Source organism: Dendropsophus ebraccatus, chromosome 3 (genome assembly GCF_027789765.1).
Source record: "Dendropsophus ebraccatus isolate aDenEbr1 chromosome 3, aDenEbr1.pat, whole genome shotgun sequence".
Lineage (NCBI taxonomy): Eukaryota > Metazoa > Chordata > Amphibia > Anura > Hylidae > Dendropsophus > Dendropsophus ebraccatus.
The window spans coordinates 8,721,495-8,737,503 of record NC_091456.1 but is presented as its reverse complement, the minus strand read 5'-3'; the positions used below and the strand labels follow the sequence as shown (position 1 = coordinate 8,737,503).

The following is a 16,009-nucleotide window of genomic DNA, read 5'->3' as shown; positions in this document are numbered from 1 at the left end:
TGCAGGGCTACAATTTTGTTTCTGGTGTCCTTTGACAGCTCTTTGGTCTTCACCATAGTGGAGTTTGGAGTCTGACTGTTTGAGGGTGTGCACAGGTGTCTTTTTATACTGATAACAAGTTTAAACAGGTGCCATTACTACAGGTAATGAGTGGAGGAAAGAGGAGACTCTTAAAGAAGTAGTTACAGGTCTGTGAGAGCCAGAAATCTTGATTGTTTGCAGGTGACCAAATACTTATTTTCCACCATAATTTGCAAATAAATTCCTGCTCCTCTGTTCCTCTTCTGATGTTCAGCTGCTCACCCTAAATTACAGTGAGTGGGCGGAATGGTACAGTGGCGGGTCCCACTCCCTCCTGGGCCCCTGGGGGGCAGTGGTCAGCTGTCAGTGGCATACCATAAAGGCACAACACGCTTTCCTGGGCCCCCTTGCTGCACAGGCCCTATAGCAGCTGCGTGGCCTGCCTTCATGGTAGCTACGCCCTTGACAGGGATCATCTTGCACTTAGGAAACATTTTGGGTAATACAAACAGATCTTTGTATCCCAGTACCTGCCCCAGTCCTCACACATGTAATACAGACACGATTACCTTCGGCCAGTCTAAAAGGCGATGGAAGAAGTACACCCCCCATGTCAAAGACAACGGCCTTGTATCCGCATGTTGCAGCATGGCCCCATCTTATTGAGCTCCATTGGAATAGGCCTAGTTTCCAGATTGAAGAGACTTTGCAAGATTTGAAATATGATGGTTGTAAAAGTCTAGTAATAAGCATGGCGACCTAAAGAACAAGAAACAATAACTATATGTTACACATATGTCAGGAGTGTGCTTACTATATACAGTATGAGGGTACAGTATGGAGCCATAGAAGGCTGCTGTAGTACTAACCAGTAAATGCAGATTAAAGGGGAACTATGAGTAGGTGAGACGAATCTAACCTGCTGATATGTCCCTACTGCACAGGAGACGCAGAGGAGGAAGCTATGTTTCTTATCTTCCTCCTCCGTGCTGTTCCGTTGCTGTCGCTGCTGGTCTGGTGAGACAGTTACGAACACTGCGCCGCCCCTTTCTAATGTTAAGGAATTGAGAGGGATGGTCGGGGGCGGACCACATCGGCACTATGGGTGGGCAGTGCTCCTAATGGTCTCACCGGACCATGGAGCAAACTACTAACTGCACCAGAACGGCACAGAGGATGAAGGTAAGAGACAGACCCTCCTCGGCGTCTCCTGTGCAATAGGGACATATCAGTATGTTAGATTTGTATAACCTGCGGATAGTTCCCCTTTAAATATAGGGGGAGAATTATCAAACATGGTGTACAGTGAAACAGGCCCAGTCGCCCCCGGCTACCAATCAGCTTCCACCTTTCATTCCTCACAGACTCTTTGGAAAATGAAAGGTGGAATCTGATTGGTTGCTAGGGGCAACTGAGCCAGTTTTTACTTTACACCATGTTGGATAATTCTCCCCCATAGTGTATAAACCTAAGCTCTAATAGTATAATCTAATATACTAACAGGGATTATCTATGTCAGCTTAAAGGGGATGTTTTAAAATGTATAGGGGCTAATCATAACCCCAGGATTCCTCACCATATTATGCATCACCACAAGAGAGTGGGAGTCCCTAATTTACTAATCTATTATCAGACTACAAAGATAACTCAACTTCAGGCTACACTCCCATGTTCCGTAGTTTTACAGGACCGTATATGACGGTATCGTATCACTAATCCATATTTTTCATGGATCAGCAAAAAACAGGGAAATTTGGCAGTTAAATAACTGGAGATTGTTTAAAATGATCACTGATATCTTTTTAAACATTTGTAGACATTACTGATGTTTTATCAGTAAAGGGGTACTTGGTATTGCAAATTGAATGGTGATAAAGTTATATAGATTTTTCATTTTTTTTCTACTTAAAAAAAATCTCCGGTCTTCCAGTACTTATCAGCTGCTGTATGTCCTGCAGGAAGTGGTGTATTCTCTCCAGTCTGACACAGTGCTCTCTGCTGCCACCTCTGTCCATGTCAGGAACTGTCCAGAGCAGGAGAGGTTTTCTATGGGGATTTGCTGCTGCTCTGGACAGTTCCTGACATGGACAGAGGTGGCAGCAGAGAGCATTAGACTGGAGAGAATACACCACTTCCTGGAAGACACTTAGGCATCCAATAATTAGTTATTAGGGCTATTAGAAGCATTTTTATGCACATTTTATGTTTTTTTGCTTGGTGTTTTTTGATGCATTTTACAGTTTTATGGCCATAATAATTACAAAAAAAAAAGTGAAACTGAATTGAAGCAGATGCATTTTGAGGTAATACAATTGTTTTACTGTGTGTGAATATAACCTGAATCTACAGCTCTCGGGGCATGATGGGAATTGTAGTTTTACAACAGATAACACAATTAGGCATACAGGAAGAGAACCTCTAAACTCCAGGTAGATGTTGCTATGATAGGACCCCAGGGTTTCCTACAGGGTAACATGTACAATATATGTGCCCCCCTTATAGGCACACACAGGGCAGCGGTAGCCTTCAGTGACGTCAGGGGGGATATATCAGGAATTCTCTATCACTGATCAGTTTGGTGGTCAAAGTGTCAAACTCCAACTTACCCCCGTGCGGACACCCAGCTCCTGCACAGCACGTGACAGCAGCGGCCGCTGTGATTGGCCGAGAGAGGCGGCGCGCCGAACACTAGACGGTAAACAGTGGCCGCCATATTTCTGTAGCCCACAGTCTCCATATATGTCACACACACCTGTCTATTTCTGTACAGGACTGGAATGGTGTACAACACGGACACACAATACGGCAGGTAGAGAATAATTTAGAGCACATCACACAGCTAGATTCTCTGACAGAGCCTTCCGCCACCGCGTCACGTGACGAATATGCAGATACTAATATATAGTTAGCGCCGCATTATTTTACCACATCAAACATGGCCGCAAGGGAGTTTCAGCCAGTGGTTATCAGTGACCAATGAGACGCCGGGGGCGGGGTTAGAGTCCCGGAAGTGCAGTTTTATTGACAACACCAGGGAGTTACATGGCGTTTCTGTGAAGCGGCCGGTGCCCTGACTGTCCTGCCGGTGTCACGTCCTCCCCTCCCGCCGACAGTGTCTCCTCCTCCCCCAGACATATGAGTGTTTCACTGGTTGTCGTGCGGCTGGAGCTTGCGGAGCACTCTCCCGTACCAGTGGGCTTCCAGTACCGGGCAGGTGAGTAGTCACCCCCCGCCTATTGGGGTCCGTCCTCCTATACTTCGTGTGGTAGAATCTCCATACAGGAGTGTTCACACGTTTGTCCAGTCACCTAATGCGTCTATGGATGAGCACAGTAAAGATGGAGGCTGCTGCTCCTGACAGACCTTCACAATGTCACCAGGATTGTACTGGAACTGTCTGCACAAACTTATGTGTCACAATCTGCAGGGCTCCTACTCACTGATCCCTCTGCTGGGCTCCTACTCACTGATCCCTCTGCTGGGCTCCTACTCACTGATCCCTCTGCTGGGCGCTCCTACTCACTGATCCCTCTGCTGGGCGCTCCTGCTCACTGATCCCTCTGCTGGGCGCTCCTGCTCACTGATCCCTCTGCTGGGCGCTCCTACTCACTGATCCCTCTGCTGGGCGCTCCTACTCACTGATCCCTCTGCTGGGCGCTCCTACTCACTGATCCCTCTGCCCGGGCGCTCCTACTCACTGATCCCTCTGCTGGGCGCTCCTACTCACTGATCCCTCTGCTGGGCGCTCCTACTCACTGATCCCTCTGCTGGGCTCCTACTCACTGATCCCTCTGCTGGGTGCTCCTGCTCACTGATCCCTCTGCTGGGCGCTCCTACTCACTGATCCCTCTGCTGGGCTCCTACTCACTGATCCCTCTGCTGGGCGCTCCTGCTCACTGATCCCTCTGCTGGGCGCTCCTGCTCACTGGTCCCTCTGCTGGGCGCTCCTGCTCACTGATCCCTCTGCTGGGCGCTCCTGCTCACTGATCCCTCTGCTGGGTGCTCCTGCTCACTGATCCCTCTGCTGGGCGCTCCTACTCACTGATCCCTCTGCTGGGCGCTCCTGCTCACTGATCCCTCTGCTGGGCGCTCCTGCTCACTGATCCCTCTGCTGGGCGCTCCTGCTCACTGATCCCTCTGCTGGGCACTCCTGCTCACTGATCCCTCTGCTGGGCGCTCCTGCTCACTGATCCCTCTGCTGGGCGCTCCTGCTCACTGGTCCCTCTGCTGGGCGCTCCTGCTCACTGATCCCTCTGCTGGGCGCTCCTGCTCACTGATCCCTCTGCTGGGCGCTCCTGCTCACTGATCCCTCTGCTGGGCGCTCCTGCTCACTGATCCCTCTGCTGGGCGCTCCTGCTCACTGATCCCTCTGCTGGGCGCTCCTGCTCACTGATCCCTCTGCTGGGCGCTCCTACTCACTGATCCCTCTGCTGGGCGCTCCTACTCATTGATCCCTCTGCTGGGCGCTCCTACTCACTGATCCCTCTGCTGGGCGCTCCTGCTCACTGGTCCCTCTTGCTCACTGGTCCCTCTGCTGGGCGCTCCTGCTCACTGATCCCTCTGCTGGGCGCTCCTGCTCACTGATCCCTCTGCTGGGCGCTCCTGCTCACTGGTCCCTCTGCTGGGCGCTCCTGCTCACTGATCCCTCTGCTGGGCGCTCCTGCTCACTGATCCCTCTGCTGGGCGCTCCTGCTCACTGATCCCTCTGCTGGGCGCTCCTGCTCACTGATCCCTCTGCTGGGCGCTCCTGCTCACTGATCCCTCTGCTGGGCGCTCCTGCTCACTGATCCCTCTGCTGGGCGCTCCTGCTCACTGATCCCTCTGCTGGGCGCTCCTGCTCACTGATCCCTCTGTTGGGCGCTCCTACTCATTGATCCCTCTGCTGGGCGCTCCTACTCACTGGTCCCTCTGCTGGGCGCTCCTGCTCACTGGTCCCTCCTGCTCACTGATCCCTCTGCTGGGCGCTCCTGCTCACTGATCCCTCTGCTGGGCGCTCCTGCTCACTGGTCCCTCTGCTGGGCGCTCCTGCTCACTGATCCCTCTGCTGGGCGCTCCTGCTCACTGATCCCTCTGCTGGGCGCTCCTGCTCACTGATCCCTCTGCTGGGCGCTCCTGCTCACTGATCCCTCTGCTGGGCGCTCCTACTCACTGATCCCTCTGCTGGGCGCTCCTACTCACTGGTCCCTCTGCTGGGCGCTCCTGCTCACTGGTCCCTCTTGCTCACTGGTCCCTCTGCTGGGCGCTCCTGCTCACTGATCCCTCTGCTGGGCGCTCCTGCTCACTGGTCCCTCTGCTGGGCGCTCCTGCTCACTGATCCCTCTGCTGGGCGCTCCTGCTCTCTGATCCCTCTGCTGGGCGCTCCTGCTCACTGATCCCTCTGCTGGGCGCTCCTGCTCACTGATCCCTCTGCTGGGCGCTCCTGCTCACTGATCCCTCTGTTGGGCGCTCCTACTCAATGATCCCTCTGCTGGGCGCTCCTACTCACTGGTCCCTCTGCTGGGCGCTCCTGCTCACTGGTCCCTCTTGCTCACTGGTCCCTCTGCTGGGCGCTCCTGCTCACTGATCCCTCTGCTGGGCGCGCCTGCTCACTGGTCCCTCTGCTGGGCGCTCCTGCTCACTGGTCCCTCTGCTGGGCGCTCCTGCTCACTGGTCCCTCTGCTGGGCGCTCCTGCTCACTGGTCCCTCTGCTGGGCGCTCCTGCTCACTGGTCCCTCTGCTGGGCGCTCCTGCTCACTGGTCCCTCTGCTGGGCGCTCCTGCTCACTGGTCCCTCTGCTGGGCGCTCCTGCTCACTGGTCCCTCTGCTGGGCGCTCCTGCTCACTGGTCCCTCTGCTGGGCGCTCCTGCTCACTGGTCCCTCTGCTGGGCGCTCCTGCTCACTGGTCCCTCTGCTGGGCGCTCCTGCTCACTGATCTGAATGCACCCTCTCAAACGTTGTCATCTCTATTCCTTAAACTGAATATTACTGTAAGTGAACTTGTATTTCTTTCCGCCTCACCCTCTCCTGTACATGGTATGCTCCACCCCCCTACTTCCTGTAAACGATCTTGCTCTGCCTGTTACTAGAGATTAATTTCTGGGGTAAGCAGTCATTTTTGTTTAGTGTCGCTGTCATTTCAAAAAAAAAATTTGACATGTCGAAAGTTTTGATCTGTCGGGGTGATTGTTCATACCTGTACCGATTGGGAGAACGAGCTGGGAGAAGAACGCTGCTGCTGTGTGGTACACTCCTGCTGAGTTTGAAAAAAAGAGTTGGCCTCCTAAAGTACAGTAAGTCTATAGAGCCCCTAGTTTTGCACACATCAGGGAGAGGACGTGCTGCAGCGCGGTCTTCTCCCCGCTCATTCTCCTGATCAGTACAGGTGTGAGCACTCAGAGCCCATAGACTTACACAAAGCGGGGAGAGGACGTGCTGCAGTGTGGTCTTCTCCTCGCTCATTCTCCTGATCAGTACGGGTGTGAACACTCAGAGCCCATAGACTTACACACATCGGGGAGAGGACGTGCTGCAGTGTGGTCTTCTCCCAGCTCATTCTCCTGATCAGTACGGGTGTGAGCACTCAGAGCCCATAGACTTACACAAAGCGGGGAGAGGACGTGCTGCAGCGCGGTCTTCTCCTCGCTCATTCTCCTGATCAGTACGGGTGTGAACACTCAGAGCCCATAGACTTACACACATCGGGGAGAGGACGTGCTGCAGTGTGGTCTTCTCCCAGCTCATTCTCCTGATCAGTACGGGTGTGAGCACTCAGAGCCCATAGACTTACACACATCGGGGAGAGGACGTGCTGCAGTGTGGTCTTCTCCTCGCTCATTCTCCTGATCAGTACAGGTGTGAGCACTCAGAGCCCATAGACTTACACAAAGCGGGGAGAGGACGTGCTGCAGTGTGGTCTTCTCCTCGCTCATTCTCCTGATCAGTACGGGTGTGAACACTCTCTGAGCCAGAAAACAGCTTTGAATGTCAGCACATCTACTCCCCGTTGACTGGAGTGGATACCAGCCATTAGACCTTATTCACACGTCTTGCTTAGTTGTCCATGATCTCGGATCTGCGACCATGGACGATTTTAGGGCACATTGAATCCTGTGCATCTATTCATGGGATCTGTGTTGCGATCCGTGCCGCGAAAAATCGGACATGTGCAGAGACAGAAAAAGAGGGATCCCAGTGGATCCCCACATCCCCTCCACCCTCACCCGGTATGTCACAGAACCTTTCTTACCCCCTGGAAAGCTGAATGTTCAGAGCAAAACCAACTTACTCCCCCTGAGCCGCTGGCGGTGCCTCACCAAACACAACCACCCCGGAGCTGCCATGTATAATCACCCAAGCCGGCAAAGTCCCCTGTTAGTTTGCATAGAACCTGCGCATGATACTTGTCGGACAATGTGCCGTTGCCCCCAATAACCTTATTGCTTGAGAAGCTATACCAAGAGCCATGGTGGTTTCCTGGCGGTATGCCCGGGGGTAAAGGGTGAGATTTCCGCTGTCATACGCCATACGAAGGGGAGAGACGCCCTGTTCCCCAGAGGCCATGTGTTTGCCAACTTCTAAAGAGGCAGAATTTGTGTTGCTGGGAACAAGGGACCTTAACTGCAATGGCTGCCACTACAGTACAAAGTCTTGTTGGAGAAGAGCGGATGGATGTGTGACGGACTGTGCTCGGCTCAGGAGGTCGGAGAAACTTCTTGATGGGTGCGACCTCATTGAGGGTCAGTCTGGATTTTCAATAAGATTTCTCCCGTGTTTTAGCCATAAACCAAAAGGAGAAGTGTTTCTATCTGCTTCATACCGACTGCCTACATCTCTCCAGTTATATAGCGTAACCACAGTTTGTCTTTCCATCTGCCCTGCCTTATCCTTCTCCCCGGGACCATAGGACTTATCTAGGGATAAAGGGGTATTCCAATCAAATATAACTTTTGATATGTTGCCGCCCATAGTGAGACTAACAATTCCTTCCATACTTGTTGTTATCCTTCCCCCAGTTCTCAGCTGCTGCTTTCTCTTTCTACTGAAGACACACAAATCTGTGTGTGAGCTTTTCTCTGTCTCCCCCTCCTCTCCCCTCCCTTTTGAGACAGCTGATGTAAACAAGTCTCTGGCAGGCTTTATCTGCAACATTGTAACTTTTTTTGTAATACCGGGAGGATTAATCACAGTGAGTTCATCAGCAACTGACCTCAGTATAATCCTCCCAGCATTACAATGAAGCTACAATGTTGCAGATACAGCCTGCCAGGGACTTGTTTACATCAGCCGTCTCAGAAAGGGAGGAGGAGACGGAGAGAAAAGCTCACACATAGATTTTTGTGTCTTCAGCAGAAAGCAGCAGCTCAGAACTGGGGGAAGGAGACTGAATAGATAATAACACGTATGGAAGGAATTGTTAGTCTCACCATGGGCAGCAACATATCAAAAGTTATGTTTAAATGGAATACCCCTTTAAAGCTTCCATATTGGGGTATAGTAAGTTTCATCTTATTGCAGTCATCCACACTATCTACCAGAAAGTAACTGGACATCGCTGCAATTTCCGGCACCTGCAGTCACATACAAGTCACATGCGCCACTGATAAATATTGTGTAGGAAAGAACTTTGTCATCAGTCGCATGCAAGATTCCATGCGGCTCAGATCTGTCTGGTGTCAAGAAAAGTGTAATTGTTATCACAGAAATGGCTGATCCATACGTGACATAGCCAGCGAGCTGTAGTACACCAAGTGGAAGGTGATTGGTGACTGTCGGAATGTGCCCCACCCAGGTATACCCACATAACTGGAAGTTAGGGTCCTTTTACACAGGCAGATTTATCTGACAAAGCCAGGGACTGTATAGTCTCATGGGGTACAGGTCATAAAGTAAAGACTGAAATTTCTCCTCTTTTTAAATCCATTCCTGGCTTCGGCTTCAATAATCTGTCAACTAAATCTTCCTTTGTAAAAGAACCCTAAGAGACCGACTGGTGCTGTCCAGAGAAATTCAGAAGAACCCCACCCAACCGGCGGCCGGCATCTGCACAGAGTTTTAACAGGCTTCCAGGACTGTTTAGATGATTATTATCCGTAAGTCCGCCTATCTCCTCCGTTGTTATGGATCCGCTGCCTGCTGCAAGCCATTGATCACTAATTCCAACAGCGACGCTTGGATAACGTGGCACAAAGAACATCAACAGTGGAGAACTCCTTCTGCCACAATGTATTGCACCAACAGTGAACTTCGTCGGAGGTGGAGTTATGTTGTGGGGCTGTTTCTCCTGGTATGGCCTGAGACTCTTGGTCGCAGTTCCTGGTATGGCCGACGGTACGATGCTATTTTGATGACCACAGGCTTCCTATATTGTGGCAGTTTTTTAAGGGGTTGTCCCATGTTACTTCCAGGATGACCCATGTCAGGAACTGTCCAGAGCAGGAGAGGTTTTCTATGGGGATTTGCTGCTGCTCTGGACAGTTCCTGATATGGACAGAGGTGGCAGCAGAGAGCACTGTGCCAGACTGGAAAGAATACACCACTTCCTGCAGGACATCCAGCAGCTGATAAGTACTGGGAGACTGGAGATTTTTAAATGGATGTAAATCATACAAATCTATTTAAAGCGACTCTATACCCACAATCTGACCCCCAAACCCCTTGTACCGTCCCAAGATCTGTCCTGGGATCCGTTCAGCAGTTGATGCAGTTATTTTCCTAAAAAACAACAAAAAACAACCAAACGGGAGTACCTGTGCCCTAACTTTGCACAACCCCTCCGTCCCTCCTCCCCGCCCTCTTCATTATTAGGAATGCACCAGGCAGATTGTCTCCTATTCGTCAGCTGTGTGAATACTGAACATCGGCTGGATTGTTAACCACCTGTGCAGTGTTCAGCATGAAGAAAATGTTTCAGTGGCATTCCTAATGATTAAGAGGGTGGGGAGGAGGGGTGGTGCAAAGTTAGGGCACAGATACTTCGGTTGGGCACAGGGCTGCAAGTTTAAAAGTTGTTTTTTAGGACAATAAGCGCATCCCTTGCCGAACGGACCCCAGGACAGATCTTGGATTAAAAGCAGCTATCCGAAGGCACAAGTGGTTTGGGGGGGGTCAGATTGTGGGTACAGAGTCGCTTTAACTTTATAAAACCAGTTGATTTGAAAGAAATGCATGGGCCAATCAGAAAGTGAGAATCACAGAGCTGTGCAGGAGGACAGTGACAGAAACCTTTCTATACAGCAGTGTGAATGACTGAGTGTAAGTGCAGGCAGAAGATAGCAGCAGTGTGTATAGCTGAGTGTGAGTGCAGGCACATTATAGCAGGAATGGAGAGGATGGAAAACACAAGGGTGGACAGAGACTGCAGGGAGCATGAAGGAATGAGCAGGACAGATGTGGGCACATACATGCTGTCTGGGGAGAGAGGGGTTACAGCTATGGAGAGATTACCTCCACAGTCCTGTCCCCTGATATAAGCCCCAGCCTGAAGTGGATCTGCTATGATTTGGAAGGTGAGGGAGACTTCCTGGGTCAGAGTACAGTGCTGTAGACCCCGCTATGCAGACCATGCCCCTCCCACCCAGTACAGGGAGCTCTTACACCAAAGCAATGCTCTTACACCAAGTGACAATTTTGAAAAACTGTGAGCTCTTCTTGCAAAAAGCTCTCAATCCAAGTTACTATTAAACCAAGGTACCACTGTATATATATATAATTTGTTATAGTGTGTGTGGGTGAGTATACGTTTTCATGCTAAAAAGTGAGTTTTAAAAAGCAAAAAATACAAATAAAGAAAGTTGTAGACTTTGTATTCTATCTATCTCTATCACTTGACCGCACAAATTCGAGGACGGCCGGTGTCCCTTTTAGAGATGCACTTTGGATCAATAACAATCTGGGAATTGTACTTCCTTTTCTCACTGAACAATGCTATGGTGGACACGTGGGGGTGGGTAACCTTGTGCCATCTTTTCCGTGTAATAGGGGAACGGTGCTGTCAATCCTCTAAGGAGGAAGATGGGATTCATGAGAATTCAACAGAAATCCAGTGACTTAGAGCTGCTGAGTGCCTGGTGCTTTTATCACAGTATGTTCTGTCCATTGCTGTACACTTTATTGTTCCCTGTCCTTCCTGTAAACCACAACACATTAATATTTATGTTCCTGCCCAGCCACCGAGATGTCTGATGAGGAAATTAGAGAGAAGACGTTATGTACTGCCGCAGCCTGTTTGGAGGGGAAGACGCCAGCGGAGAAGACGACGATTCTGCATCAGCACATCGGGAGACGAGAAATGACAGACATGATAATAGAGACCATAGGTCCAAATCCAGGTGACCCTCATGGTACTGACCGCCCTAGTACAATGAAGCATTATTACTCTTGTGTCTTATCAGGGAAGTAGGGCTCGTAAATATAGGTGTGTGTAGTATAGTAGATCTGAGATGGGGGACTATTTTAAAGGGGAACTATAAGTAGGGTAGACAAATGTAACCTGCTGATATGTCCCTGTTGCACAGGAGACGCTGAGGATGAGGGTATGTCTCTTACCTTCACCCTTTGTGCCGTTCCGGTGCAGTTAGTATTTTGCTCCATGACCCGGTAAGACCATTAGGAGCACTGCCCCGCCCCCATAGCGCTGATCCGCCTCTGGCCCACCCCTTTCTAATGATAATGAATGGAGCGCGGTAGGCTGGTTCATTATGGGAAATTGAATAATTTTACACGTCCACTTTGGCCGTGTTCTCCACATGACTTTGTGGTCAGTCTATAGTTGTGATTTGAGCTCTGAAATTTTGGCAAAAAAAAAAAAATGGATATAAGAAACTTTAGAGAGAAGATGTCAGTTTCATAGAGGGCAAATTGAATACGGAAACAGGGACACCTGTCCAATACAGGAGATGGTTGTTTTTTTTTTTCTGGATACCGAGGAGCAAGGCATATAGGGGGGAATGTCACATGACCAGTGTACCTGTATGCCGGTCGTAAATAAAGACGCATATTAGGTTTGTGCCATGATTTATGCCTGCTAGCGGGCATAAATCGTGATTAATCTGGTGCGGGAGGAGGCCATGCCTCCCTGCCGCACCGCCACTACCTGCCGATCAGACGAGTTAGGTGTACGTCTGGAAAATCGGCACCTTCTCCCTGGTGTATGCTTTGATGCTCAGTGAATGTACAGGATCAGCGACTCCTACTTTTGAATGTATTCCCTGCTTTAATACATGTTTTCTGTGGGACCCTACATAGATACGTACAGGAGCAGGGACACCTGTCAAACAGAAGGAGTCTCTGCTATTGTACACTGAGCGGAAATGTTAACATTTCCTTGGCTTGGGCATAGAGTGGTCCATTTGGTCCAGGCAACGTGTTCAGCTGTCCGGAGGTGTAGAGGTTAAGGCCGATAATCGCCCCGTGGAATTGAGAGCAATGGTCAGCCGACATCGTTCATGTCGGCTGATCGTTGCAGTTGTTTGTTGCACCTCCCCGCGGCTAATAGCGCTCGTTTGCGCCTGTCCGTCGGCCCGTGGTAGGGCCTTTAGTTCTGTGGCCTTTGTGTCAATCTGTGTGAATCAGTGTTGAGCAGAACCCCACCCCTTCCCGGCCCTTTCACAAGCAGTAGGTACCCTTTTCAAACCAGCTAGAGGTGATGGCTAACATATCCGATATTGTTACGATGATCGACTTCAGTTATATTCAAATTGCCATATTGGATTCTTTTCACACCTTCTTTTTTGGTAGTCATCTGCATAATCACATTACAGCTAGGTAAGATCAACTTATTGAAATTAATTTCAATGTTTTTTTTCCCAGATGCCCAGGTGGTCCCGAACCCCGAGCAAACAGATGATCCTTCTGCAACTCCAAGTCAGACTGCTCCGGACTCTCCCTCCAAGCAGCTACCGGAGCAGATCACCTTCTTCAGTGGGAATCCTTCTGTGGAGATAGTCCATGGCATTATGCATTTATACAAGACAAAGTAAGCATTTACACAGCACACCTGGGTACACCTGGGCAAAGCTTAACGGAGATGTCCGGCCAAACTGAAATCTCTCTGGAAGCGGGGAATGCGGTAACATGATAAAGAATGTATACTTACCTGGACCCTTGCCGGTCTCCTGGATTTTCTGCTCGTGCAATGTCACAACCAGGCTTGTTTAATGCCCGCTCAGCCAGTCAGTGACTAGGACAGGACGCCTCTGCCGTCACTCACTGGCTGAGTGGGCCCTTCCTGCCGTGTCATTATTTACCAGAAAGCCAGGAGAAAGTGGAGCCTGGCAGCCGTTACAGGGGGCAGGTAAGTATACATTCTTATGTTCCCATACCGCCCTTCCTTCTGCAGAGTCCTCAGTTTGGTCGGACTTATCCTTTAAATGGGACAGGGGGAAAAGCAACTGCAGAAACTAACAGCAGCTTTAACAGACTCTCTAACTTGCTGTAATGATGCTATAGGACTGGGGACATTTTCTGCAAATCTTTACTTAATTCTATATGCAAATTAGGGGGTTTGATGCACGGGGGATGAGACTCTTGGTGCACCAGTCAGGCCTGGCCCCTCTCCCCTTTAATCATCATCTGCAGTGATGAGCGCCAAAGCGATGTCACTGCAGAGCTCCCCCTCTATATTCATGAGGAGGGGGGGGAGGGGCAGCAGGGCGGATCAGTGCACGTGGTCCCACCCCAAGTGCACCAGGCTGCCTAATTTGCATTTATAATAAAGTGGAGATGTAGTGAAAACAGCGCTAAGGATTCCAGTAAGAAAATGAACGTCTTACTCGGCATCCCTGGCCAATGGTTAGAGTCTTCTACTCCTGCAGTTAGTTTCTTTTTAAGGTTTTTATTAACATATGGAATAGATAAAAAAGGCTTCAGAAGAAAGTAGTGTGTGCAGGGGATGCAGTAAAAAAGGGAATCCGGGGGGAGAGGCCATAGGCAATCCTCAAGTCTATAGCACTCTGTAATAGGTCTCAAAGTCCGTAAGGGTTCCTTGGTAAATCCAGAAGGGTTGGTGTCAGTTTAGAGTGCTCTGGTCCGTAGCACCTTGAAAAAGGTCTGAAGGTCGATAAGAGCCTGTTCACACTATGGAACTTGACCTCCAATTAACCCTCTCAGCATTACAAAGAAGCTACAATGTTGCAGAAACAACCTGCCAGGGATTTGCTTACATTCACCGTCTCATAAGGGAGGGGGGGGGGGAGACTGAGAGAGCGGCTCACACACAGATTTTTGTGTCTTTAGCAGAAAACAGCAGCTCAGAACTGGGGGAAGGAGACTGAATAGATAATAACAAGTATGGAAGGAATTGTTAGTCTCACCATGGGCAGCAACATATCAAAACTTATGTTTGAGTGGAATACCCCTTTAACCACTGGTCTAACAACTGAGATCTAAGCGGTGTGCTGTCTCTTTTCAGTAAGATGACTTCATTGAAAGAAGACGTCAGGCGTAGTGCAATGATTTGCATTCTGACAGTTCCCGCCACGATGACTAGCCATGATCTGATGAAGTTTGTGGCCCCATTTAATGAAGTTATTGAACATATGAAAATAATCCGAGACTCCACACCAAACCAATACATGGTTCTCATCAAATTCAGCTCCCAGGTACTTTTTGGTCTACCAGTTCAAAAATATTTTGTGTAGGTTTTAGCATGGTGTGGTGGTAGCCATTAAAGGGGTTGTCCAGGCAGTCAAATATTCTCCCTCTTCCCTCAGTTGCTAAGCTGATGCCCCCAGTCCATTGCTGCTCTCTGCTGCTTCTGGCTCCTGCAGGATCTGTCCGCTCAGCCAGTCAGTGACTATAGCCATGTGACAGACTGAGCAGCCAGGTCCTTTGAGGTTGTGAAGATGCAGAACCTGGAATAAGCGTAGACCAGCTGCGGACCAAGAGCGTCAGTGCGGCAACTGTAGAGATGTACAGAGGAATATTTTTATTCAAACCCCAGTACAGAAAGATTTTTGCTTTTTCATGACAGTCGAAGGAAAAATCCATAAAACCAGTTTAATTGACACCCTGAGTGGAAGACAAAGCCCTGCCCTATGGATATCAATCAAGCCTGTGTGGTAGAGATGAGGACATTGGGTGTGTGACGGGTAGCAGCATTGTCATCACCCCTGTAATTGGATATCCCTAATTAGCATACACTGTAAATAAGATAGAACTGGGGCCAATGCTTGTGGCACTTGGGACTTGACCGGTTTCTTTTAAAATCCCTACCATTTGCATATGCAAATAAACTCTCCCCCAGAAGGAAGAGATCCTGCTCTCTGGTGCCACCTTAAAACATGTCTGGGGATAATTAGCAGAACCTGAGTCTCCTACTTTAAGGGGTAGTTCACTAAGAATCTTTTTTTATTTTAACTGGTTCCTGCAAGTGCCAGAAACCTTGTCATTTACTTCTATTTAAAGCGACTCTGTACCCACAATCTGCCCCCCCCCCCCCAACTGTTTGTACCTTCAGATAGCTTCTTTTAATCCAAGATCTGTCCTGGGGTCCGTTCAGCAGGTGATGCAGTTATTGTCCTAAAAAACAACTTTTAAACTTGCAGCCCTGTGTCAGATTGGTGTGGCCTATAGTGTCTGTGCCATAGGCCTGCACCGCCTCTCCTCTCTCCTTCCCGCCCTCCTCATTAGGAATGCCCCTGGGCAGGATTTCTCCTAATCATCACTTGTCTGAACACTGGACAATTGCTGGATTGTTAAGGCATCTGTGCAGTGTTCAGACAAGTGATGCATAGAAGAAATCCTGCCCAGGGGCATTCCTAATGATGAAGAGGGCGGGATGAAGGGGCGGTGCAGGCCTAGGGCACAAACACCCTAAGCCACGCCAATTTGACACAGAGCTGCAAGTTTAAAAGTTGTTTTTCTAGAAAAATAACTGCATCACCTGACGAACGGACTGCAGGACAGATCTTGGATTAAAAGCAGCTATCCGACGGTACAAACGCTTGGGTGAGGGGTGCAGATTGTGGGTATAGAGTTGCTTTAAAAATCTCCAGTCTTCCAGTACTTATCA

At 49.7% G+C, this 16,009-nt stretch overlaps 2 protein-coding genes across 5 annotated transcripts in view; one reads left to right on the top strand and one right to left on the bottom strand.

The window, feature by feature from the left end:
* The window catches only part of ACAD10 (acyl-CoA dehydrogenase family member 10), a 45,999-nt gene extending 43,335 nt beyond the window's left edge, over positions 1-2,664 (bottom strand). The window contains exons 1-2 of one of the 2 annotated variants that reach the window (XM_069960792.1): positions 2,628-2,664; positions 591-780 (exon numbers count right to left, since the gene is read on the bottom strand). In XM_069960792.1, coding sequence (XP_069816893.1) covers positions 591-774 — 184 coding nt within the window. In that variant the 5' untranslated portion in view covers positions 775-780; positions 2,628-2,664. Of the gene's footprint in view, positions 1-590; positions 781-2,437; positions 2,513-2,627 lie in introns of those variants that run through there. The other variant, XM_069960791.1, reaches the window with a different exon arrangement.
* Positions 2,665-3,017: 353 nt separating this feature from the next.
* Positions 3,018-16,009, top strand: part of BRAP (BRCA1 associated protein) — a 37,736-nt gene continuing 24,744 nt past the window's right edge. Inside the window, exons 1-5 of one of the 3 annotated variants that reach the window (XM_069960789.1) lie at positions 3,189-3,235; positions 10,978-11,080; positions 11,166-11,339; positions 12,808-12,973; positions 14,408-14,597. In XM_069960789.1, coding sequence (XP_069816890.1) covers positions 11,011-11,080; positions 11,166-11,339; positions 12,808-12,973; positions 14,408-14,597 — 600 coding nt within the window. In that variant the 5' untranslated portion in view covers positions 3,189-3,235; positions 10,978-11,010. Of the gene's footprint in view, positions 3,236-10,977; positions 11,081-11,165; positions 11,340-12,807; positions 12,974-14,407; positions 14,598-16,009 lie in introns of all 3 variants that reach the window. The other 2 variants (XM_069960790.1, XM_069960788.1) reach the window with 2 other exon arrangements.